The sequence below is a fragment of the Somniosus microcephalus genome, chromosome 29, assembly GCF_052327205.1.
Source record: "Somniosus microcephalus isolate GS21.2 chromosome 29, FLI_Smic_1.0, whole genome shotgun sequence".
Classification (NCBI taxonomy): Eukaryota; Metazoa; Chordata; class Chondrichthyes; order Squaliformes; family Somniosidae; genus Somniosus; species Somniosus microcephalus.
In genome coordinates this window covers 38,059,926-38,086,971 of record NC_141015.1, presented here as the reverse complement: position 1 = coordinate 38,086,971, position 27,046 = coordinate 38,059,926, and the positions used below count along the sequence as shown (strand labels likewise).

The 27,046-nt window shown below is 44.0% G+C and overlaps 1 protein-coding gene across 5 annotated transcripts in view; it reads right to left on the bottom strand.

Moving 5' to 3' along the window:
* Nucleotides 1–2,715: 2,715 nt before the first annotated feature.
* The window catches only part of LOC147098655 (prolyl 4-hydroxylase subunit alpha-1-like), a 121,577-nt gene continuing 97,246 nt past the window's right edge, over nucleotides 2,716–27,046 (bottom strand). For 4 of the 5 annotated variants that reach the window (XM_085970635.1, XM_085970634.1, XM_085970633.1 and 1 more), the window contains 6 exons: nucleotides 20,198–20,297; nucleotides 16,166–16,219; nucleotides 13,358–13,423; nucleotides 9,321–9,389; nucleotides 6,486–6,582; nucleotides 2,716–5,541 (listed from right to left, as the gene is read on the bottom strand). In XM_085970635.1, the coding sequence (XP_085826761.1) occupies nucleotides 5,471–5,541; nucleotides 6,486–6,582; nucleotides 9,321–9,389; nucleotides 13,358–13,423; nucleotides 16,166–16,219; nucleotides 20,198–20,297 (457 nt within the window). In that variant the 3' untranslated portion in view covers nucleotides 2,716–5,470. The other variant, XM_085970636.1, reaches the window with a different exon arrangement.

Here is a 27,046-nt window from a genome sequence, read left to right as displayed (position 1 = left end):
TGTGACTTGGAGGTAGTGGTGTTCTCATGCGCCTGCTGCCCTTGTCCTTCTAGGTGGAAGAGGTCGCGGGTTTGGGAAGTGCTGCCGTAGAAGCCTTGGCGAGTTGTTGCAGTGCATCTTGTAGATGATACACACTGCAGCCACGGTGCGCCGGTGGTGGAAGGAGTGAATGTTTAAAGTGGTGGATGGGGTGCCAATCAAGCGGGCTGCTTTGTCCTGGATGGTGTTGAGCTTCTTGAGTGTTGTTGGAACTGCACTCATCCAGGCAAGTGGAGAATATTCCATCACACTCTTTACTTGTGCCTTGTAGATGGTGGAAAGGCTCTGGGGAGTCAGGTGGCGAGATACTCACCGCAGAATACCCAGCCTTTGACCTGCTCTTGTTGCCACAGTATTTATGTGGCTGGTCCAGTTAAGTTTCTGGTCAATGGTGAGGGATTCGGCGATGGTAATGCCGTTGAATGTCAAGGGGCAGTGGTTAGACTCTCGCTTGTTGGAGATAGTCATTGCCTGGCACTTCTGTGACGCGAATGTTACCTGCCACTTATCAGCCCAAGTCTGAACATCTTGTTGCATGCGGGCATAGACTACTTCATTATCTGAGGAGTTGTGAATGGCGCTGAACACTGTGCAGTCATCAGTGAACATCCCCATTTCTGGCCTTATGTTGGAGGGAAGGTCATTGCTGAAGCTTAAGGTTCTATCACTGACGTAGAGTAGATTGGGGGTGGGGGGTGAGAAATATAAAGAAGATTAGAGAGTGCTGGGATGTTAGACTGGAAAAATTTTGAAGACTAGGACAAGCATTTTGCATCCGACATACAGGAGACCAGTGGATGTTGCTAAGGACGGAGGCTAGAATTATTCTCCCCGCCATTTAATAAATTGTGATATATTGTTGATGCTCCTTTTATGTAGCTTCACAACATAACATTGGTGAATTATCATCCCTTTCCTCGATCTTGGTCTTTGGGATACATGGTTACGAGAAAAGCACTCTGGGTCTGGGGAGAGACTTTCCGCCCACTAGAATAACATGGGTTAAATGTTTTATCCATTGGTGAATAAATCGAGCCCAATGAGTTCTACAAAGGGCAAGATAGAAAAAAGGCAGTGATGAGGCAGGTACGTCTGTACTGGGAGTGAAATTCAGAAGCCAAAACCTACTGCTTTCATTCATTTCCTAGCGGTTTGTTCCAGATCAGGGTTAGGTTGACATGGGCACCACTGATGATTGTAGCTGTGTAGGGCCCTGGTGGGACCGCACCTGAAGTATTGTGAACAGTTTTGGTCTTGTTGCCTGGGGAAGGATGTGCTTGGCAAAGAGGGAGTGCAATGAAGGTTCACCGGACTGGTTCCTGGGATGGGGGGGATTGTACTGTGGGGAGACAGTGAGTGACTGAGCCTGTATTCTCTGGAGTTTAGAAGAATGAGAGGCGATCTCATTAAAGCATACAAAATTCTTACAGGGCTTGACAGGATAGATGCAGGGAGGATATTTCCCCTGGCTGGGGAGTCTAGAACCAGGGGTCACGGTCTCAGAATAAGGACTGAGATGAAGAGGAACTTCTTCACTCAGAGGGTGGTGAATCTTTGGAATTTTCTACCCCAGAGGGCTGTGCAGGCTCAGTCGTTGAGTATATTCAAGACAGAGATCGATAGATTTTTTAATATTAAGGGATATGGGGATAGTGCAGGAAAGTGGAGTTGAGGTAGAAGATCAGCCATGATCTTATTGAATGGTGGAGCAGGCTGGAGAGGCCGAATGGCCGACTCCTGCTCCTATTTCTTATGTTCAACTCTTCCTGTGCAAGCGTACTGCCTGGTGTCATTCTCCAGGGGAGTGTCATGGATAGCACTCATGGAGATATCTGTGAACTAGAATGTCCTTTCTGATGAGAGGGTTAGCATCAATCTGGAGAAAGTGTTAAGAAACATTAGCAGGAGCTGCTTTCATTGAGTGCGCCAAGTTCCGTTTCATGCAAGTCATACTCCATTCAGGTTTTCAACATGGCAAAATAATCTGGCTAAGATCAGAGCAGACTAGTTTGTCTTTGACCCATTCCTACAGCCCTATCCGCACGCTATCTGTCCCAAATGATCGTTTCGAATGACTGGGTCGATTAGGCTTATATTCGCTAGAGTTTAGAAAAATGAGAGGGGATCTCGTTGAAACTTATAAAATTCTAACAGGACTAGACAGCCTAGATGCAGGAAGGATGTTCCCGATGGCGGGTGAATCCAGAACCAGGGGTCACAGTCTAAGGATAAGGGGTAAGCCATTTAGGACTGAGATGAGGAGGAATTTCTTCACCCAGAGAGTGGTGAACCTGTGGAATTCTCTACCACAGAAGGCAGTTGAGGCCAATTCATTAAATATATTCAAGAAGGAGTTAGATATATTTCTTAAGGCTAAGGGGATCAAGGGATATGGGGAGAAAGCAGGGACAGGGTACTGAATTTGGATGATCATCCATGATTGCATTGAATGCGGAGCAGGCTTGAGGGGCCGAATGGCCTACTCCTATCTTCTATGTTTTCCAAATTCTCAGATTCAAGTCTCAGCAGTTACAACCCATTGCATTTTTGCACCTTCTGCACATTAAAAGCTTAGAGAGTTTTCCCCCTCGAGCTTTTCAAAACACGAACTGAAAAGTTGATGTCAAAAGCAGCAGCTCGATGCTGCTCAAAAAGGCCATCAGAAAAACGCAAGGCTAAAAGGAAAAATTCCACCGCCGCTGCAGTGAGACTTTATTGAGAAACTTGTTCAAGTGTAAAATTTACATTGCAACAGAAAGGAGAACAAATACTTGAGGCAAAACACTGAATTCAGATGTGTAGGAGCAGCACTTGGTTAGTAAGGTAGCGTTCTAGAATATGTGAGACAACACTGGCTCTGCAACTTTTCTTGTTTAGAAGAAAAAAAAACCTTTTAATTGGTATTTCAAGGAAGGGAAGGAGTGCAGTTGGGGAAAATGTAAGGAGTCAAAATTCCAGTGTCCCTGCTTCACTGGCGGAAGTGAGGCAAAGCAGGACCCAGGCACGCCCAACGACGCGGTCCTAGTGTGAAATTGATGGGACGGAGTCATCTGCATAGTCGGGACAGACTGCCAGCACCTGCAAGGTTTGCTTCAGTGGCGTCCACTTGACTGACTCCTGTAACGTGGAGCGATCCACAGCCACTGCATCATAAGCCGGCCCCCCCCCATGGGGAGGCCATATCAGGTTGGGGGCAGGGCGAGAAAAAAAGTGAAGAAAAAGGAGCTATTTGCTGGGACAAAAATAGTAATCATTCACTCCTGGATTGATTACCTTCTGTAGTGATTCTAGGTCCTTTCAAAGAGCCACGACAGGACGCATGCCAACTCTCAAGCCCACAGACAGCCCCCCTCTTGATGTGGGGGTAGTGTGGTTGCAGGTGGACAATCTGATCACGGGCCCTCACACCCTGTATAGGGATGGAATCCGGGGGCTGTGCCCCACTTTGCCTCCCCCCCCCCTGATCTGGAGATCCGCTGGGATTCCTCCTTGGCACCAACAGATCTACCATCACTGCACTGGGTATTCTAACACCCAGGAGTAAAATTGGTATGAGTTGGTCTTTTTTTTCCCTCTTAAATTAAAAGGCGAAGAAGTTGCGTTGATTGTAACAAGCAGTTTCCCACTTTTGAAAGTAACTACGAGACGTCAGCGTGTATGCTGCTCCCGGGATAAATCCAGTAGTTTTCCCCTCTCACCGCCTGCCTTGGATCAATGAGCTTTGGCATGTGTTTCATTCCTGAGACGGTAGTGATGTGGAGTGTCGAGTTGAAAACTACCCGCGTGACTAAGTACAAAATGAGACACTAAATAAAGGAAATGGTATTTTAAGAAAATAGAGAAAAGGGGCAGGTTTTATTTTAAAATAAAGATATATAAATACACATTTCTCCCAGTGACGGCACAGATAACGCACTTTTCTTTTGAAAAAAAGATTTCCCTGGGCACCTGATTGTTCCATTCATGCTATTTTCCCATCCCCACAAATCTTCATAGACCTTTCACAGTTTAGAAGTTCTCATTTTTACCCTTTTGCGCACTTGTTTATTTAAAAAAAGTTTACCCAGCGGTTGTTCCTTTCATAACATGATTATCCGAGTAAACTAGGAAAGAGGGAGAGGGGCAACAATGATCGTGAAATACATATTTTAAAAAAAACACAGGAAAATAGATGCATACCCAAATAACAATTCAGTCTTTCTGGTAAGTACACAGTGAACACATCTTTTGCTGACTGATTTCAAAGGTATTTAGAACATAGGCACAGCTATGCCGAGGACCCAATTGATTGGTGATGCTGGAATAATGAATTGATATTGCCATGGGGACACAATTCTCCTGTTTCAATGGGGTGTGCTGGAGCTGGTAGTCAACAGTTAAAAAGAGCAGCAACAAGTGACAATGAATCACAAAGGAGAGCGCAAATGTTGGAAGTGATGTAGTGTCCTGTGCAAAAACTGCACCAAGTCTTGCATTCCGAGTATACTGCACACATACGGTGCATCAGTATCGGAGTTATTACTGGTATACGCTATACATATGGTAGAATACAGTACAAAAACAGCCATCTTATTTAAATAAGTAATTTTTTTAGCTATATCTCTGTAAATGTGAAACTGAAGATCCGCGACATTATTACCTTTTTTAAAAAGAGCCCTGGATTAATGATTCATTGTTGGTCAACAATTTCTTAATGCTTCACGATTCAGATGATTTTTATACATGTAACACAAGGGATAATGTACTTCTAAAGTCAACACCATGGCTTTGTCAGTGAACTTGTGTGACTTTAGAGGTCCACCTACATCACTATACGCACACTAATCTAGCAAACATACCTACAAAAAGTCAATCTTGGAAAATGCTTCATTAATCAGGATGCCTTGAAGCAAAAGCAACGTTCTTTCAGCAATGCATTTCAGAAGAACGTGCCATGTTCTGTGAAGCAGAATTATTCCTGAAAGCCACATGATTCAACAGGTGCCCAAGCAAAGCATTCTTCAGAGAGGCGACTCTACAATCCTCGCTCCCAGCAAAGATCTCACGCTCGCTGAGGGTGCAGCTTCACGTTGGAAGCTCAGGACCGTAGAGTCACCCCTTAGAAATCAATTTGTAGAAAAGAGCCGAGTATCTTTAGCGCACATTTTTTTTTAAAAAAAGGAGAAATGTAGCTTTAGTGAAAGACTCAATGATTTAGAGAAACATTTCCAGTCATCTAACCAGCTCAGCCTACTTCAATAAAACCTGTCAATGGAAAGGGTTAGAAAACATGAACCTCGCTGCTCAGGTCTTCGTATAGTGACAAAACAGAAAGATGTCCAAATCAGACAGATTCCGAGGGGGGCGATATCGGTGAGCGATGGTAAGAGTGTAAACACTGTAGTAAGTGGCATGGGCAGAGGGGGATAATTCATATACACAGCGGGGCACATCAATCCAACTCTGACAAGTTACATCTTCTTCGGAATTCCTGCCCACGCTCATGGATCCATTTATTAGACACTGTAAAAGAAAAAACAGCCAAAAGGACACAGCGTCAGTAAACTTATTGCATTTCCCCCACTGCCACAGCAAACCAGACCCGTCCTCATGGGGCAAATTACCCCTGCCCATCCCCACCATTTTAGGGTCTATTAAAAATTCACTAGCTATAGTATGTGTATGTAACGTTAACACATCCTTTATAAATAAAGGCTCACTGGCTGGCCCAACAATTGTACCAGTGGGGCCCTAAACTTCTTTAGCACGAGGCAGAAAGTTCAAAACCCAACATGCAGTCCTGTGAGACCTTGGGTCAAACCACGAGAAGAGGCGTTGCCACTTTTATACTGACACTGTTTTAATTTGGATTCTGGACAACCAGTATGCACACTGCTAAATCTGGCTCCTCTATCCTGGTGGCGGACTGGAAACATTCAGCTTTTAAAAAAAAAGATAGGTCCATAATTCTGTTGCTGGATTAAGGGAGTGGGATTTAGCAGTGTAAACACCAGGGGTCGCCCCATGGATACCCGTCTCCTAAAATAGAACCGCATCAATAAAAAAACCAGCTTAATTGTAAATAGTTGAGGCCCCAGCACTGATCCCTGTGGCACCCCACTATAGTTCCCTTTAAAAAAATTTTGGGTGCGCGGCCCCTTTAACAGGCTGTGCCGCCCATTCAAAATCCTGCACATGCGCGGTTTCTCCTGTTGTAAAGCCAGCAAGCGGTCTTTGCAGGAGTTCCAGACAGCCGCGCAGCTTAAAGGGAGCATTGGTGTACAGTCTGTGCAGTGTTTCATAGTCCCCTGCTGCATGCCCGCTATTATTCGCAAGTAAACAGTAAAATCTGGGAATTAATCAGAATGGCAAGATTACCTTGGACACATAATTATGGAGCATAAATTACATGGCTGACACACATCCACAGCCCCTCCAACATTGACGTAGAACATCTCTGTACTCACCCCATTTGTTTCCAACTAATACTGGACAAGCTGCATGTCTTGTGCTGTAATCACCTTCTCCACTGGGAAAGAGATTGTACCAAAACACCGCTGTGCCCTGCAACACAAGCACCCAACAGTCTCTCAACATGTTAAAAAGAACGGATTAACATACACACTGAGCACAACAATGCCCCAAACGCACGCCCACAGCTTTTGCTGAAGACGCCTGCGAAGGACAGCTGCAGAATTCTTTACTATCTTGAAATCAAGCTCATCGATTACATAGAAGTGGCCATGTCTGGACTGCACACTCAAGCATGTCTTTGATTAAAAAAAATCATTACATCCAATTTTGAACTGAGTAAGCAGGTTGGATTTTTTTTCCCCAATCAAGGAGAAATGAACAATATTGGGACTGCAACAAAATACAAATGATTTCTCGACAAACGGTATCACAGTTTAATAAAATGTGAACATTACCCCTGTTCTTTTACAAAGCAGGAATGACTGAAGTGGGTCATCTCAGACACAAACAGTCAGCATCAATTATATCTGGGCTCACACTTGTGTGCACCGCTGAGGGAATGTCCCATTGGTGCAGGTGCTGTCACTTGAATGGGATGCCAAACCAAACCTCGGTTTGCTGCAGTGGATCAAATGAATGTTAAAGGTCCCGTGGTGCCAAAGAGCAGAGAGTTTCCTGGCATCTCTCTCAACAAACGTCACCAAGAACAGTACTAACTGGCCATTCATTCCATTACTGTCTGCAAACTGCCTGCTACTGCTGCCTACATTAACAGTTACCGCACATCAGGTTAGATCCTTCCAGGTGAAGTGCTTTGAAAAGTCGGAGATGGTTAAAGCCTCTAAACAAGTCTCACCTGAAAGACAACGCCTCTGATAATGCTGCACTCCTTCAGTACTGCACTGAACTGCCAGCCTACATTATGTGCTCACGTTCTGAGGTGCGGTTTGAACCCACAACCTGCTGACTCAAGGAGGCGAGAGTGGCACCCCATCCACCACATTAAACATTCACTCCCACCGCCACCGGCGCACCGTGGCTGCAGTGTACATCATCTACAGGGCTCTCAGATACCACAGGGGTCCCAGACTGAAATCTACTTAATACAATTACATTAAATCCACCAACTTAAACATTTACTCCCTCCACCACCATGGCTGCAGTATGTACCATCTACAAGATGCACTGCAGCAACTCGCCAAAGCTTCTTCAGCAGCACCTCCCAAGCCCGCGACCTCTACCACCTAGAAGGACAAGGGCAGCAGGCGCATGGGAACACCATCACCTGCAAGTTCCCCTCCAAGTTACACACCATCCTGACTTGGAAATATATCGGCTGTTCCTTCATCGTTGCTGGGTCAAAATCCTGGAACTCCCTCCCTAACAGCACTGTGGGAGTACCTTCACCACACGGACTGCAGCGGTTCAAGAAGGTGGCTCACCACCACCTGCTCAAGGGCAATAAATGCTGGCCTTGCCAGCGACGCCCACATCTCAGGAACGAATAAAAAAAAAACTATCACATGCCCTCCAACTCTTTGTATGACCTCTTTGCATAATGTGCCTGGTTTAGTTTACCTAATGCCACATCTCTGCCAATCATGTGGTGTTAACGATCAGGGTTGAGAAGAGAGTTTGACTGGGTCAACTCATTTTCTGATTGCCAGCTCGCACCTCCCCCAATGGCCTGGATAAGAACAGAAACTCACCCTGCAGAAAAGTACAGCACAAACCTAAGCCCAAACACTCTGTGGGCATCCTGCTATATGCTCTACTCCTTAATGCCATGGTCAGGCTATTTTTCAGTATGATCCCTTTCATCAGAAGAATTGTTGTCCACACCAGTACCTTTTTTGCTGACTGCTTTCCCCTCTGAGCTTACTGCGATTGCACCACTTCTTAAGTCCGGCACAGACTCGATGGGCCGAATGGCCTCCTTCTGTGCCGTTATGACTCTATAATGTTTACAATGTGTCTTTCTTTCCATAAGAACACAAGAATTAAGAGCAGGAGTAGGCCATATGGCCCCCTCGAGCACGCTCCGCCATTCAATAAGGTCATGGCTGATCTTCGACCTCAACTCCACTTTCCCGCCCAAGCCCCATATCCCTTGATAGCCCTAGAGTCCAAAAATCTATCTATCTATCTCAGCCTTGAATATACTCAATGATTCAGCATCCACAGCCCTCTGGGGTAGAGAATTCAAAAGACTCACAACCCTCAGTGAAGAAATTCCTCTTCATGAGTCTTAAATGGCCGACCCCTTATCCTGAGACAATGACCCCTAGTTCGAGACTCTCCAGCCAGGGGAAACAATCTCTCAGCATCTATGTTGTCTATCGCCCTCAGAATCTTGTACATTTCAATAAGATCAGCTTTCATTCTTTTAAACTCCAGAGAGTATAGACACAATCTATTCAATCTCTCCTCATAGGACAACCCGCTCATCCCAGGAATATCATTGCTTCATTATTGAAGCATCAGACATTAATTAGATTGTCAAAAAGCCTCAGTCTGTTTGCTACAGTTCTACTCGGGAATTTGCCTTTGTGGAATCTGATCAGCAAGTTCCCTTTAATTATACAAATCCCAAATTCTAGTTATCCCATTTCATTTGGACAACATTGAGTTAAACAGATGTGGATGGTGAACGTGTGACAGAGCCAGAGGACAAGAGAGACCGCAAACGCACGCAAGAGCACTAAGTGGAAGGGAGAGCAAGAGCGTGCGAGCGAGAGAGAACACATGCGTCAGAGAGAGCACGCGGGTGTGTGCGTGCGCGTGCTGGATGGAGGAAGGAAAGAAAGAAAGAAAATCAATACCAATACCTTCTGTGGCCACACAGCGGCTCCTACTTCAGTGAAAACCGTGGCTCCTCCGGCTACTACATCACTCATCTGGCAGAATAAAATCAACAAACATATTAGAGAATAATGTCTGACATGAATCAACTGAGCGGCCTGCGGGTGGCGCTGTTCAAGGAAAGTATAAATACTCGGGCACGGGCCCAGCTTGCGCAGGACATTCTTAAAAGGAACTAGTGAAGGACACAGCTAGACCTCCATGTTGTAAAACAGTTGATTAAAGCTTTGTTTAATGCTTAGACCAAGTGCCTAGTAGTTCTCTTACGTTAATGACTATGGAAAATACCTCCTGAACTGCACCAAATTCAACGAAGGCTATTCAACAGCTTGTACAATTACTGCCCCAAATAAAATCTCATAAGCTGCCATTATTTTATCTTTGTCCAGATGTCTGATATTTCTTTAAGGATCAGGATCAGGTGTCCGTTGGATAAGATGTTAGAAGCCCCGTCTGCCTGTTTTGGTAGTTCAGGTGAATGGTAATGATCCCGTGGCGCTATTGGAAGAGGAGCTGTTAGCTCCGTCGATGTCCTTGCCAACATCACCCCCCCCCGCCTCAGCCAATACCACTGGAAAAAGTCGAGACAGAAAGGAGCATCGGTGCAGGATTTGTAAAGGAAAGAGGCATAAACTATGCCAAAAGAATTTCTGGGAGGGGAGAAGGAAGGAGAAAAAAAAGTGGGAACACATCCCTCTCATTCCATAGGGATAGATGACTAACTGGTCATTCATCTCATTGCAATTAGTGGGGCACTGCTGATGTAGAATAATCATCAATTTATCCCTCAACCAACGTCACAAAAACAGATTATCAGATCATTATTTCATTACTGTCTAGGGGACGTTGCTGTGCGTAAATTGGCTGCCACGATTCCTGCATTACTTCAAAAAGTAATTAATTGGCTGTAAAGCACTTTGGGACGTCCTGAGGTTGTGAATGCCGCTACAGAAATGCAAGTCTTTCTTCTTTCTTTCATGTTTGCCTACAGAGTCACTTCACTACCAAAAGCAATTAATGTGAAATGCCTGGAGACATTGCAATATTGCAATAAAAAGCTGCACAAAGGCAAGTCGTTTTTTTCTTTGACAGCTTTAGAACAGAAAAGGGCTGGCATTGCCAGTGTATCCACATCAATGTGGTTTGAAGGCTACACATGTTCCTGATCAACAGGGAAAAAAAAAGTACACAGTGTTGCGAATCTCACCCAACTAGGAAAATGTCCAAACTGTCAACATGAAAAGGGAAAATAAACCTTGCTACAGTACACAACTGCAGTAGCAAACAGATCAGAACCCAAGTCAGTTATTTACAGAAGCTAGGCCATGAATTTCAATGCCAATTTTGGGGATAATTTTTTTAAATTAGTTCCTGGGATGTGGGAGTCACTGGCAAGGCCAGCATTTATTGCCCATTCCTGGAACTCCCCTCCTGTTAGGGAGGGAGTTCCAGGATTTTGACCCAGCGACGATGAAGGAACGGCCGATATATTTCCAAGTCAGGATGGTGTGTGGCTTGGAGGGGAAATTAGAGGTGGTGGTGTTCCCATGTGCCTGCTGCCCTTGTCCTTCTAGGTGGTAGAGTTTGCGGGTTTGGGAGGTGCTGTCGAAGAAGCCTTGGCGAGTTGCTGCACTGCATCTTGTAGATGGGACACACTGCAGCCACGGTGCGCCGGTGGTGGAGGGAGTGAATGTTTAAGGTGGTATAATTACATCTACATAATAATAAATAATATATTGTACACACTCCAACTCTGTTTCCATTTCAAATTCCTGTGCCCACATTTCTAACAGAAACTGCATCTGTAAACTACTGGAATTACACCCTCCCACACAGCAGCGCCAAGACTGATAGGAGGGTGAAATCACAGCGTCACAAGTTTACAGGGGCAATTTCCATTCTAAATGTGCACATAAGAATTTATAATGGAAATATCAAAATAACTACAGAATGAGGACTGAATTGCATCTGCCTGCCCTGGTCCCATTGTCCCCCAACCTCCAATCCCATTGCACTTAGAAACTACACTTGGCCATGACTCCTCATGTGCAATGCCATATATCGTACACACACATTATCTATTTCCCTCTCTTCCCCCCCCCACTCACACTCAAAAACAAGTGGGACATGATGGTCTGTACCCAATTTCCTACATTACAACAGCTGACACTTCAAATGTACTTCATTGGCTGTAAAGCGCTTTGGGACGTCCTGAGGTCGTGAAAGCCGCTATAGAAATGCAAGTTCGTTCTTTCTTTGATTCTGTCACAGGATTCTGCGTTTGATGACAGGACTTGAAACACCTCATCAGCACTGGGTTTCAGCTGCTGCTTAAAATGAGCCCAGGCGTTATTGCCAAACACTGCCTGAAGGTAAATTACCTGATCTCGCACAGTTCACAGTAAAACTCACCTGGGGGTCTTGGCACCAATTAGAAGTCAAGTTTACTTCTTAAAAGTTGAAAGGATGTTGCCAACACATGTGTGCGTAATGTGCTACTGGTTACTGCGAGTCAAAGTGCACATTCTTGCTGACTTAAAGTCATTAGGTGCCAAATCAAAAATACAAGTCATCTAGCAGCCAGTATGGAGGCTAGATTGAGGCCTGTCTGACAATGATGGCTCAAATTGGGGATTCCTCTTCAATTTTAGAATTGTCCTTTTGAAGGAAGAACAAAGTTGCATTCATATAGCTCCTTTCAAGTCCTTAGTAAATCCCAAAGCGCTTCATAGCTGTATATTTCTGAAGGGTAGTCACTGCTGTATTGTAGACAAACATGGGCAGCCAATTTGCACACAGCAAGCTCCCACAATCAGTTGATCTGTTTTTTTTTGCTGGGGTTGTTTGATGGGTAAATGTTGGCCAGGGCACCAGGAGAACCCTTCCTGTTCTTCAAATAGTGCCATGGGATTTTTCACATCCACCTAAACAGGCAGACGGGGCCTCGGTTTAACGTCTCGTCCGAAAGTCAGAGTCAGCTACCACTGACGCTTCATTCCATGCAGCATTCCTTGGCTAAGAGAGGATTCACTGACCTCCTTTTAAGGCAGTTCTGAGGGGCACAGTGCAGACTGACGACCCTGCCAGTGACTCTTTAGGGAATACATCTAGCCTCCACTAGCACCGACAGTGGGCTCCATGACCTTGTTCCACCTTACTTCTGCAACCTCCTCTGGCCCCATGCCCCAGCACTCTCATGTTCTTCCGACTCTGATCTAGCTATCACCAGTGGAAGATCTTTCAGTGATCATGCCCCTGCACTCCGGAATTCCCTTCCTATCCTTAGCTTTTGCGCCGTGCCTTATTTCTAGTCACTTTCAAAAGCCAACTCTTCAGCCATGCCTTTGGTCAATTGTTCAACCCTCTTACCAAACTCTTACTTGGTGTTGGAACCCCCTTTCCTTAAAATTACTTCGGGAACTTTTTCCTACAGAAAAAGGTGCCACTGAAGTGCAAGTCGTAGAAAGCTAAGGATGCAATTGGTGTCCTATCACAGCATGCTGGAGCACAAACTCCCTGCATAACGAGAGTAAACATTCCACAGTCCCATACTCTGGTCTTAAGTGCCTCCAAACAGTTTTGCATTTGGCCTGCACTTCAGGAAACCGGAAGCACTGTTGCGACATAAAAGCACCTATAGTGCAGGAGGATTCTGCCAAGCCTCTGATCTCAGCAGTGCCTCTGTGGGGAGATGCAACCAGGCGCTCTACTGGGTGAGGGTGGGTGGGGGAGATGGTGAGAGAAAAAGAATATAGAGATTAAAAATGAACGGTCAATCCTCTTTTACACAAGTGGTTAAAATGCCACAATCTTTTTTTTTTTTTTTAAAGACGCTCAAACAACAGGCATTTTACAGGAAAACAAAACCCTGCTTGAAACAGAGCTTACTCACAATTTTCAATCTTGTGACTGCAAAGCCACAGGCATTGGTTACCACAAACTAGATCTCTGAATTAAGTGTTCCAGTTGAAATCAAGCGAGTATCAGAATGTGCTTTACTTACGTAAAATAACCAGGTAGCAATCCGGTTCCCAGTGCCCAGCTCTTTGAAAGCATCAGGTTCATCTTTCTGTATAAACAAAAGAATCTTTAAAAGTTGCTGTTGTTGCAATGTCTGTAAGATAGACCATGAAATGTTACTGTGCCAGTATTAATGATGATCACATGATGCAGTTATGTACAATTCCTTTCTCTGCTATTTTAACAGAGGCACTAACCCGTAAGTGCTTTGGCAAACGGATTCACCCCTCCTATATAGTAGCAGACAAAGCAACTGCATATAAACATATTAGATGTTTGCACATTAATTTTTTTGCAGCCCTCAATTTGAGGGTCAGAGCGATTCTTCCTAGTAGCGCACTACAGAGCAAGCAAAATTAAGTCATGCATTCCCACATGGCAGCCGTCTCCCACTCTGCCAGCGCATTTCACACCTAATCTAGAGCCGTCTTTTGTCTCCACTAGTCCTATCACCATCTCGTCTGGTTTTGAATACCTCTTAATGTCTCTTCACTTCTCTTTTGTTCTCTCATCCCCATTTCCCAGCCCCCAAACTGGCCTTTTAATCTGTTTCATTTCCTGTGTTTTTTCAGTTCTGACGAAGGGTTTCGACCTGAAACGTTAACTCTGTTTCTCTCTCCACGGATGTTGCCTGGCCTGCTGAGTTTTTCCAGCAGTTTCTGTTGTTATTTTGGATTTCCAACATCTGCAGTATTTTGCTATCGTATCACATCTGGTATGTTTTCCAAGTAACACCCAGTATTAAATTAAATCAGGGATCGATTCCACCTCTGCACCCTGCCTGTCTCTCAGCTGCATTCTGACTCCACACTCTCTACTTTCCTAGCCACCGTTCCCCTCATGATTCGTACGCATTTTTTTAAACCTTGTTATTTTTACTTGAAAGCTTCTCATGCAAGTCAACCGTGCACTTTATTTTCCCTTAGGCCTAAACATGGCAATCTTCCAGACATGTTGCAGGAGGTCCATTCCAATCAAAGAATGGACGTCTTCAACAATCACATATTTTATTGGCCTTAGCCCATCAAAGCCACTATCTTGGGAGGCTTGACATGGAAGCATCCCCCCTCTCTCTCTCCCTGACTGGAATACACAAGATAACCAGCAGCAGTCCGACGCCCACAAAAGAACAGAGAATGGAGGGCAATAAAGAGCTTCAGCATCGTACAGCTGGGGTGTAAAATACAAGCGCTTACATGTTAATAATCTCCTTCTGTGAAAAGCACCGTCAGCACATTCAGCCAGTGAGACTTTCACTCCACAATATGCAATTTCCAGATTAATTTTCTGCCTACACTTTACTGGTTCATATTCATTCCATTTAAAAAAATATATAAAATCCATCAGTTGCTCACTACAATTCACGCTGAAATCTTCCTTCAAATATATTAATGATGATATTTATAACAGATATAAATGATCAACGCAAACATATTTTTGCATCGCAAATGACACAACAGATCAACTAAATATTTTTAAAATGCCTGTCCCTAGCACAGGAAGTGTACCAAACAACCACAATACAGCTTCCCTCAATCTATTACGAATATTCTCCTCCACCATAACACATCTACAACCATCCAGTAGAATACGAGTAATATATTAATATGTTGTCATTCTTTCTAAGGGTACTGGGCTCAATAAATCTTCTATATGGTTATATTAAAACAGTACACCTAGTGCACCCAGACATCATACTCTAGATGCCACATTTTGGCATGCCTACAGAACAATCTTCAAAACTTCTTGGCAGCCTGAAATTTACTTGCACTTTTCACAGAACAGGATTGAGAGAACATCATATATAATGTGGCTCATGTACTGTGCTAAAGCCTTAAAGGGATAATGTCCCAGTGATGCACACCCACAACAAAAAAATTAAGACCGAAATGAGGAAGAACATGGAATTATAGAGCAAGTGGCTGGATTCGAGCTAGGTTTACTTTGTCAATGCATTAATCAAGTACGTCAGCATTGAGAGATGATAGATGTATTGATCAATCAATATCTGTATAAAAGATTCATCACTGCACCATGAAAAAATCTCATTAGAAAAATGAAGTGTAATATAATTGAAAAACAATTGTAGATAACAGAGCAGTCTACAGATCAGAGAAGCCAAATATTGTACTGATCTCATTCACAGTGCTTTGGTCAGACTGTGTTGGACTTTACTTGTCAAAGGGCTTATTGACAAATCGCAGATCTTCTGCACACTTGTTCATCATTAAGGCAGCGGATGGCTCTAACCAGAGGTTTGATGGGTTTAATGTACGCGGGGTTTGACATTACACATTACAATACTCTCAATAAATGAGCAGCTATGTCAACGTTGTGGCCAATACTAATTTTTAATTTCTGGACTTTCCCCTTTATTTTACAATCTACAATCTTCCCTTCTCCAAAAATACATGGAATCTTGCCTCCCCAACTCACCAAGAATCCTGCTGAATTGTTGGGTTATATTGGTTTCTGAATTTTGTGATGTAAACCCATCACCCGGCATGCAGTGATAAAATATTGCAATTATACATTGATCAATCAGTATGATTTTGCCAAATGAGATGCCGCCCTTATCATGCAACATTATAGATGAGGGCTATTCTGCTCATGCAAGCCTATTAAAAAGCAGAAAGCTTTGTAATAGTTGCAGCTATCGCGACTCTACTTGCCCGTGCAAAGTCATGGTGGGGCTCATACTGCCCTCCCACGCCATAATTAGCCACCTGAAAAAGAAAAGAGATGGAGGGGGGAAAAAAAAAGAGCTGAAAAAGAATGACAACGCACTTACCCGTCCAAAGTCAAAGTGTGGCTCATACTGGCCCCCAACCCCATAATTGGCCACCTACGGCAAAACGAGAAGTCAGACAGAACTAGTCAAATGCTTAACATTTCACACGCACTGAGCGTTAAGACACAGGATTACTGTACAGTGAAAAGGCAGCATATTCTCCGGCCAGATGGTGCGCAGGCTCAACACCAATAATGTCCCATGGTTCGTCCAACAGAGGCTTCAAACTGAAATTGGAGCTTTCACTTTGCATTGTACTTTGATTCCACCAATATTAGCAGATTAGACATCTGTTCAAACAGAATCCAAGTTTTGTTCTCCGCGGCTGGTCTCAGGAAATGTAGCTGTGGTTTTTTTTTGGCATTTAATGGAGTTGGGGATATTGCAGGTTTATGTCATGGCAGCAATTGTTTCACAGTTTGGCTTTCTCAAATAGGATCGTGGACATGATTAAAAATCTTGGCAACAAGCTTAATCCCTGTCAAACGATCCCAAACTAAATCACAAAGAGAAACATCGGCTCCGTGTCTTCTGATAGGACTTCAAACAGGGTTTAAAGTGCTCACAATAATGATGGATTTGGACATAGAAATAAAATAAAATCACAAGAGGGAAGATCTTTCTTTCTCATGTTTAAAATGACATGTGAAAAATGGTCACCTGTCAGAAGTATGAACTTTTCAGTTGCCGTTTTCCCATTTATTTCAAACAGTTTAACATTGATTGGAAAATCCAGTCCACAGCTTCAATCCACCAAAACCCTTGCCTTTGTGTTGGCTGGCCTCGACAAAATACATTCTCTCTCCATTCTTCCTCAGCTCAGCCAGTGCAGCCCTATCAGCTGTTGCCTTGCTCCTCCAGCCCAGCGATATTTAAACGGCAACTCTCCCTCCAACTTCGGTGCTGGCTGCTGCTGGTTTTAAATGTCTTCCTGTACCTACCCTGCTGGGCTGTCTCGAATCATCAGCAGGAGCTGGGGCTGGGGTTAGGTGGGAGCATTGCTATTTATGTATCACAGTGCTGGTTGGGCAGGGCAGGGGAGAGCAACAGCGGAGAGGAAAATGCTGCTTTCAGGTACTAATGTTGGTCCACCCTCTTCACAGACGTTATTCTGCTAGAAGGGAAACTAGAAGATAAGATAGATCCCATGTATAAGGCAACCCTTACCTTCAGGGAATAACACAAAGCATGTGCACTCTCAGGGAATTAAAATGGAACCTAGTCTAGTGAAATGGTGTTTTACTCCCACTTGTGGACAGAGGTTGTATAAAAGAGATTATTAATAATCTGTTACCACTTGTGAAAACTAGAACAATGCTGAATAAATGCTGGGACCATAGGATTAGATGTTCAGGTCTGCAAGAGGCTTTCATGAAAAGCACAAATCTCTGTGGAATTCATCTTAAATCACTGTTGGCATACAGATTAAGTCTTGGATTAGATCTTAGTGTACTAACATTATTTAGTGATGGGGGAAGCTTTCCGCTAGCTGTTTTATGTTGGAGATAATGTAAATTTAATGGAATGATTTCCTATTTCCAGCAAAACCATTAATAGATTCTAAAAGACAGTAGAGATCTTGCCGCTATGCTGATGTCGTCGATAACAGTGTTTCCCTTGTGGGAACACTGAGCCACATATCATTACAGGCAGCTGCGATGGGTTGGGGGCGAGGTATTATCATTAATATGGAAAGGAAATGGAATCATCATTTTACGTAGTTTAATTCCAAGTAATATTTTGGGTTAACTTTTTCTATAGCCTTAATAAGATCACCTTTCAGACACCTCCTTTCTGGGCTGAAAAGCCCAAGTTTCTTCAGTCATAATTCACTCATAATTCAGACCTCTGACATTAGGGACCAGCCTCATGCGTTGTCTCTTATTTCTTGGTAACCAGATCTGGATGCTGTATTCAAGCTGCAATCTGTCCAGAGCGCTATATGTCATTTAATCATTACCTCCTCTAACTAATATCCCACTCTTTTGGCTACATAGTTCAACATCCTATTGGCCTTGCTGCTCCACATTGGTTGCCATAGCGTCAACGCTGAGACTCCTAGGTCTGCTTCAGCGTCATCCTTAGCTATTTCAACACTATTCCTGGAGTATGCCTGCCATCTATTTTTCCTTCCTATGTGTTGCATTGCACTTCATCCGCCACTGTTCTGTCCAACTCATTATGTAATTGCTGAGCTGCTGACCCTCCTAATTTGGCATCATCTTTTGACCACTTTGCTGCGGGTATCTTAGTCCAGGTCATTTATGTAAATTAGAAACAATAGCGGTCCCAATACCGAGCCCCAAGGCAAGCCACTCAGTACTTCTCCCTCCCACCCCTAACATAACGAGTACATGCCGCTTCCTGCCCTTCAGCCAGTTTCTTATCCATTCCCAGGGTTTACCCGGAATCCTCACAGCTCCCTGAAGGCAGTGTCCCTTCAAGGAGTCAAGTGGCATACTCTGATCAGCCAATGTAAATCTGACGTTACGGTTAACAAAATTCATTCGAGGAGTATTTAAAGGACAAATTACTTTCTTATACAGAGTTTTAATGGTTCATTTAATGAGACCGTTTGGCCAAAAATGGAAGTTTTATCAAGCGTCAAGATTTCTGTTGTGTCAAGTGTACTTGCTTCACAAATGGCTTTGGTTTAGTTACCAGAATAAAATTCAAGGTTTATATAGAATCCAATAAAGTGCAGTTTCATGATGGTAATTTGCAGTAGAGTAAAATCTGGTCTGAACAGACCTTCTATCCCTCCCAATTTTTACCTCTTCCCTCCTGAAAGATGTTGTTCAGGCTTTAAAAAAAAAAAATCACAATCCTTTAACCGGTACAGTAGAATCCATGCAGATACACTTTTCACAGCTGGTATTAGAGATCATCTCTCCCCCTGAACAACTGCGTCGATTTAACAAAAAAAGACAGCAAAAGTTGAGAGTCTAACTTCATTAGCCGTGGCCTGTGCCACTAAAGATTTGTGTCCACGTTTCAGGCACCAATGCCGTTGCACTGGTTATAAACGTACCGTATAAAATGAAGGGGCAGACTCACCTACAGAACCTAACTGACAGTGCAAGACCTGTTGGAGAAAAGGTATAGAGTAACAGAGGAGCCCTCCAAATATAAGGGGGTGGGGGGGGGGGGAAAAAAGCAAAAAAAATGCTGCTGCTTTATACACAGAACCCAACGCTACAAAAACAGCAGCTGTCAGTTGGACTGCACCGCATAGCCTGAAAAGACATATTTGAAACAAATGAGAAATCCTAACTCATCCCCAGCACCTTGGCTACTAAAGTTGGATGGAGGGGAAGAGAGAGAAAATGGTACCCAACACCTTGGCTATTGAAGTTGGAAATTCTAATCTTTATCCTGGCTATTAAAGCGGGAGGCGGAGAAGCTGGGAAAATGCTACCTAACATTTTAGCCATTGTTGTGGGGGCGGGGGGGGGGGGGCAGAACACTACCTGACTCCTTAGTAACAGAAGTTTGCAACAAGGGCTAAGGTCCTGGCTACTGGAAATAGAGAGATAAAATGGTGGAAACACTCAGCAGGTCAGGCAGCATCTGTGGAGAAAGAAAGAGAGTTAGCGTTTCAGGTCGATGACCTTCCATCAGAACTGGTCAGAAAAGTCAACTCTGTTTCTTCTCAACAACAACTTGTATTCTCTCCACAGATGCTGCCTGACCTGCTGAGTATTTCCACCATTTTCTCTTCTTATTTCAGCTTTCCAGCATCCGCAGTATTTTGCTTTTATCTTAGCTACTGAAATTGGGGGTCCACTATTCCTTTCTTTAATTTCATTGATTGCATTCACAAACAAAAGGCTCTGCCACATATTCCAAACCAGGTGCTGCTCGATTACGGAGAACTCCGATTTGTAATATTGCATCCTACTTTAAAAAAATATATATACCACGTGGTTGTAACGGTCATTTCTATTGGGATAAATACCCAGCTCCCTATTCATAAAGGGTCAATTCCATTTCAATAAAATCTTTTTGCACACAGTTCAGTTCAACACCTACCTGCAGCTCCTCTGCTGTGGAAACATCAAGCCCTGTGAGGTCTTGTATCCTCTGGTTAATACGATTAATGACGGGGTCTTCATAGCCTGACAGCCAAGCACTGAGCGGAGGCAAAAATATGGTTTGTTCAAGTTAGTGCATTATATAGCTTCCGCAGGTGCTCTTGATATATCTGCCGCAACACCTTTCCCACCAGCATTCTGGTATCCTATTAAGGGCAGTAGCTTAATGCGAAATAGCCATGAATATCTGTACTTCAAAGATATTACCTGCACCTGTTCTAGAGGTGTAACAGCACAAATGCGCCCTCTACCACCATGCAGCAGGCGCATGGGTACACCACCACCTGCAAGTTACCCTCCATATCACACGCCATCCTGACTTGTAAATATATCGCCGTTCCTTCATCGCCGGTGGGTCAAAATCCTGGAACTCCCTCCTAACAGCATTGTGGGAGTACCTTCACCACACGGACTGCAGTGGTTCAAGAAGGCAGCTCACCACCACCTTCTCGAGGGCAATAAATGCTGGCCTTGCCAGCAACGCCCACATCCCATGAATGAATTTAAAAACATTTGAATAGTTTTATAAATGGTACCACTATAAATAGACCAATAACTTAAGATCTCCTCCTGTATATTTATTCTTTATTGGCCACTGCCCCGCCCAGAAGGTGGTTTGTCTACAGAAAGGAAATCCAGATGGAATGGAGCTGCAGATTCTGTTCCACCCACAATAGCTACATTACTCCACAACTGGCCTTCAAGGGCATGGATTCCCGAGCAATAAAATCACATACATCTCAGAATAACTCGGACGTGGCATCATCCATCCTGAGTATGTCTACAACCATGGATAAGATTCAGGCAATACTCAAGAATAATCTGGTAGCGCTGCAATGTTAACCAGATGGACCTTAACTGCGGGGGCAAAACACAGATTAAGCAGTGCAAACACTTACAGCAATCGGCCCTCTAAAGTTTAAGCACTGCACCCATACACAGTAAACTTACAGAAGATTACAATTTTTTGTCAATGAAGAATTCATTGTTCTTTGTTAATATTGTTCAGTAGTGAAGTTGCTGCATCTCCCTTTTCCCGGTCAGTTTTTATAGAATAAATCGAATTTCAAACAATTGCAAAAAGTTAATTTTCTGGCCGTGTGCAATTATAATGGAACTTGCTTGGAACAAATGTTCAATTACAGTTTAAAAAGAAAATCCAAATTCCATGTAAAATACTTACCTATAACTACAATCTAGTTGTAATTAACTTACTATCTACTCCTGCGCAATAAGCCGCCTTTGTTTAGCCCAATCACAAGATTCTAACTTAGGTGTCAGCTGTGGCTCAGTGGGCAGCACACTTGCCTCCGAGTCAGACGGTTGTGGGTTCAAGTCCCACCCCAGGGACTTGAGCACATAAATCAAGGCTGACACTCCAGTGCAGTGCCGAGGGAGTGCTGCACTGTCGGAGGTGCCGTCTTTCGGGTGAGACGTTAAACTGAGGCCCCGTCTGCCCTCTCGGGTGGATGTAAATGATCCTGTAGCACTATTTCAAAGAGGAGCAGGGGAGTTATCCCTAGTGTCTTGGCCAATATTTATCCCTCAATCAACTTCATTAAAAACAGTTTATCTGGTCATTTATCTCACTGGTGTTTGAGAGGACTTGTATGTAGCAAATTATGTTTCCCAAATTACAACAGTGATTACACTTTGTACTTTGGTGGTTGTGAAGCGTTTTTGAGTGATCCTGAGGATGCGGAAGGCACAAGTTCTTTCCTTTATAGATCAATGGAAACTAATGCCTCAACTGATGAAATACAGAATCTTTGCCAGCACAATGACCAAGTGTTCATTTTACACAGACATTTTGCATTATTGAATCTGAATAAGTATTGTGGAACCAGGCTCTACCACCTGAACAGTGTAACCAATGCAAAACAAACAAAGGCAGCATTAAATACCTTGCTCATTATATTAAGAAATGCATTACAGACAAATCGCGTGTAAAAAGCTATTTTGTAAGAGGAACTTCAGAGGTACGAGGAGTTTACTGAAAACTGGTCTTAACCAGATAGCTAGAACCACCGAGGATAAGCCATTTAAGGAGAGCCATCAAAAATGTGTGGAATCTGCACAATAAAACTTGTGCCAGCATAAATAAATAGCTGCTTCATCCCCACTCTGAACTGACCTTAGAACCCAAGGCATGTATGGTGAACTTAAAATCACAAATGACTAGCGATAAAGGGATTGGGGGGGGGGGGGGGGGGGGGGGGGGTGTCGGGGGGAACTCGTTGCAGTAAATATTTTGACAGGAAGAATTTCACCCCCAAGATTTCCTCAAAGATATTTTTCAAACTTTACTTTTCTCAAAATATTTAACTTGCAACGGCAAAAATTGAGTAAATGTTTACTAGCGAACAACCTAGTTTAAAAAGATAGCCTAGAGATTGCGCTGAGCGATATTAGTGTCCCTATGAAATTAGTTTGCATTTATTAACTGAAAGCGTCAATACCTCCATTAAAATAGTACTCGTGTGTCTAAGCTATGTCCCTGGGGCTATAGGCATGGCACGCCAGGCTACAAAGCCTAGCCTAGACTCGTCAACTCCCATCTACATCTACTCTTATTTCTCACTTGTTTGGCATGTTTGAATTTTATGGGTTTGTAAAAAGGGCTGTTTTTAGCACCGACGCCTCATAAGAACTAGGAGTAGGCCATATGGCCCCTCAAGCCTGCTCCGCCATTTACAGGAAACTTTCGATTATCCGGCCCCTAAATAACCGGAAATGTCGGTTAACCGGCAAAATTCAGGAGTAGGTTCAGGTAACTTTTATTAACTCCATTTGTTGCTGTGCAAGGGTGTAGCTGCAGCTGTTGCTAAGCTACAGAGATGCCTGCAACTTGTGCCCATTGTTCTGAAGCTGTGTAAGCAACAGGGTTTGTTGCTTTATACGGAGCTCTGAGCTCCGTATCTTTTACTATAGCGTTCGGTTATCCGGAATTGTTGATGAACCGGCACCACGTCGGTCCCGTCCGTGCCGGATACCAGAAAGTTTCCTGTAATAAGATCATGGCTGATCTTCGACCTCAACTCCACTTTCCCGCACGATCCCCATGTCCCTTGATTCCCCTAGAGTCCAAAAGTCTATCGATCTTGGCCTTGAATATACTCAACGACTGAGCATCCACAGCCCTCCGGGGTAGAGAATTCCAAAGATTCACAAACCTCTGAGTGAAGAAATTCCTCCTCATCTCAGTCTTAAATGGCCGACCCTTTATCCTGAGACTGTGACCCCTGGTTCTAGACTCTCCAGCCAGGAGAAAACAATCTCTCAGCATCGACCCAGTTAAGCTCCTATCGTTAGTGGATAAATCCTCAAGTCACATCACCAGGATCTGCTCGTCTCTGCACACTGATGTAGAGCGTGGATTTAAACATCAGATGTAGCCCCGAGGCTCCACAGTAAACACTTAAGCAGCTCACAAGCTCGGATGCTCCTGAGAAAACAGACAATGTAATTTCATCCAAATGTGTTTAGCGTTCCCACACTAATGTTGCTCGGTGTCATTTCCTAGGCTTAAATGACAAATGAAACAGGATAAGGAGTAACTTACATCGCAAGGCAAAAGCAGTTGTGGCTCACAAATTAGTTTAAAGCTGTCAGTGGGTGTGTTAGGAGGAGGAGGGAAAACAAGCAAAATTAACAGATAGCCAGAGGGTAGGGTGAGGGGAAGGAAATGCGTATAGAAGGTTAGTTCTTGCAATGGATGTCTACAGTGAAAGTTGCCTGTGATCCTATAGACGGGACTGAAACTATAATCAACAATTGGAGGGGAAGGGAAAGTACTGTCCATTCAACCACTCCCTCATTCTATTCAGAAAAATAACAGATTCATTGTTTGATTTTATGCTTGCTTAAAAATGAAAACTGAAATTTGCATCCCCAACCAGCTAAGTGGTTAGCCAGGTCCGTCCAAAGCTGCAGTCCCCCCACTGTTTACTACCGAGCCTGTGTGGGGTATTCCCAATCGGTAAGGGGGAACAGACTCGAGGGTCTCCACAGTGCCAAGAAAATGGACACCTTTATCAGAAACTGTTAATAAAAGAATGACGAGTCTATTATTTTTCTACGTAAGATGCAGGAATACGCTGGACAAAAAAGGAATCCATTAGACTTTCCTTTTAAGGACATCGCTTTTGATTAAAGAAGGCTATGTGCTTCTCTTTCAGCTACTTCTAACAGCTGTTTAAAGTATTTCTTATGCCTGCGCGGAGCCTGAACTGCTTGTATGGACACGTAGCAGAGTACAGGAAAAGAAGTTAAAGGAACTTAAGCTGTTTAAATTCATCTGTGCCAACTGCTGAATGCTGCGATACACACTGAATTATTCCCCATCTGTAATATACGTGTGCAGCAGGCAGCAATACTCAAACATACCAACGCCCATCATGCGTGTCAAACTATTCACCATCCTTAAAATATATTCAAATAATCTTTGCAAGGAATTGAGACAGCATGCTCATAAAACTTCCAGAAAACCAATCCAATTACGTGCATATAACCCACCGGAAAATGGCCAGGATCCAGATGCATCAGCTCTCTGCTGTTATCGCCGTTTCACGGCCTGCTTTGTAAAGGGGTGGCACCTACGCCCACCCGTTACCAGGGAAATGTGGCTGGGGGGCGGGGGGGAGCAGAGTCGGGAGTTCCCACTTCCCTGGGCTCATTCGGGAGCCAGTGCAGCGCTGGGGAATCGGTGTGCTCGGTGAGGTGAGACGCAACGGCCTCCAGGTGAGCGGAAGTGGGCCCCACCGACCATCTAATTCTGGCCTCTTGCGCATCCCTGATTTTAAATCGCTCAACCATTGGCGGCCGTGCCTTCAGCTGCCCAGGCCCTAAGCTCTGGAATACCCTCCCTAAACCCCGCTGCCTCTCTTTCCTCCTTTAAGATGCTCCTTAAAACCACTTTTTTGACAAAGCTTTTGGTCATCTGCCCTAATATCTCATGAGGCTCGGTGTCAAGTTTTGTTTTATAACACTGTGAAGCACCTTGGGACATTTTACAGGAAACTTTCGATTAACCGGCCACTAAATAACCGGAATGCTCTATCCACCGGCAAAATTCAGGAGTCGTTCAGATAACTTTTATTACTTTTTTACTCCATTTGTTGCTGTGCAAGGGTGTAGCTGAAGCTGTTGCTAAGCTACAGAGACGCTTGCAACTTGTGCCCATTGTTTTGAAGCAACAGGGTTTGTTGCTTTACAGAGCTCCGTATCTTTTACTATAGCGTTCTGTTATCCGGCATTGTTGATGGACCGGCACCACGCCGGTCCCGTCCGTGCCGGATACCAGAAAGTTTCCTGTACTATGTTAAAGGCGCTATATAAATACAAGTTGTTATTGTTGAAGACAAAAAATGGGGGGGGGGGGGGGGGGGGAAAGAATATGAGCCATTAAATTTCAAAATAACCAGCCCAGTTAGTTACCACATAATTTAAAGCACATTTAAAACATTTACTGTAGCACATGAAGTACTTCCTTTAGTGGAGAGGCGAGGCAGCCAATCTGTTGCTCCTGGTCCTTGGCAAATGCTGCACTGTACCAGGCTCCAATAGGGGTGCAGCTGGTATACCCTGGGGTGAGTTCCAGTTCAGTTACTTGGCCATCTCCCCAGGAGGGGAGAGGACATGCTGGCCTCTTCTCCATGACTCACCTCAATGGCATGGCTGAGATCAAGGGTTTGTCATGAAAGTGCTTAGATGAAGCGATTTGGCACGATGCAATACACCATAAATTTCTACGTTTACCATGTCATGTAATTTGCTGTCCTCGTGTTAAAATTTTACACAGAGGCAGTGCAAATGCCAGTTTCTGAGTGATAATAAATGACTTACCCTAGGAATCTCACTTGCAAACCCCTATTCTAGCATGCTGGATCCCTGCACCAGCCTTCCTTTATTGCACTTTCAGATTACAGTTCTCTCATTATAGAGCTTTTTTGTAGCAACGGATATTAAACTGGAGCCTAGTTTCAAACTTTATTGACTAATATAAATAGTTATAATGGAGCTGTCGCTGCTTTCACAAATCCCAAAGTTTATCGTCAGCCGTGACTCAGTGGGCAGCACCCTTGCCTGAGTCAGAAGGTTGTGGGTTCAAGTCCCACTCCAGGGACTTGAGCACAAAAAGCTAGGCTGACACTCCCAGTGCAGTGCTGAGGGAGTGCTGCACTGTCGGAGGTGCCGTCTTTCGGATGAGACGTTAAACCGAGGCCCCGTCTGCCCTCTCAGGTGGACGTAAAAGATCCCATGGCCACTATTTTGAAGAAGAGCAGGGGAATTCTCCCCGGTGTCCTGGACAATATTTATCCCTCAATCAACATCACTAAAAAACAGATTATCTGGTCATTATCACATTGCTGTTTGTGGGAGCTTGCTGTGCGCAAATTGACTGTCGCGTTTCCTACATTACAACAGTGACCACACTTCAAAAAGTACTTCATTGGCTGTAAAGCGCTTTGGGACGCCCTGTGGTCGTGAAAGGCGCTATATAAATGCAAGTCTGTCGTTCTTTTCTTTTCACTCACGGAAACTATAACCTCCTGCACACACATTTAACTAAATGTACAAAAAAAATGCTCCTTCGTTTAAAAAATCCTAAATCTTCCAACCTTGAATTCTAAAACGAATCTGCAGATATTAAGACGGAATGGCTGCTTCCACCAGAAATGTTACCTTGAGGAGCAGCCAACTGCGGCTAAACTTTTCTTCACCTAGGCCAACTTAATTTATTGATTAAATACTTTTGTGATTTGTCAAGGCTTTTGTCTTCTGCCTT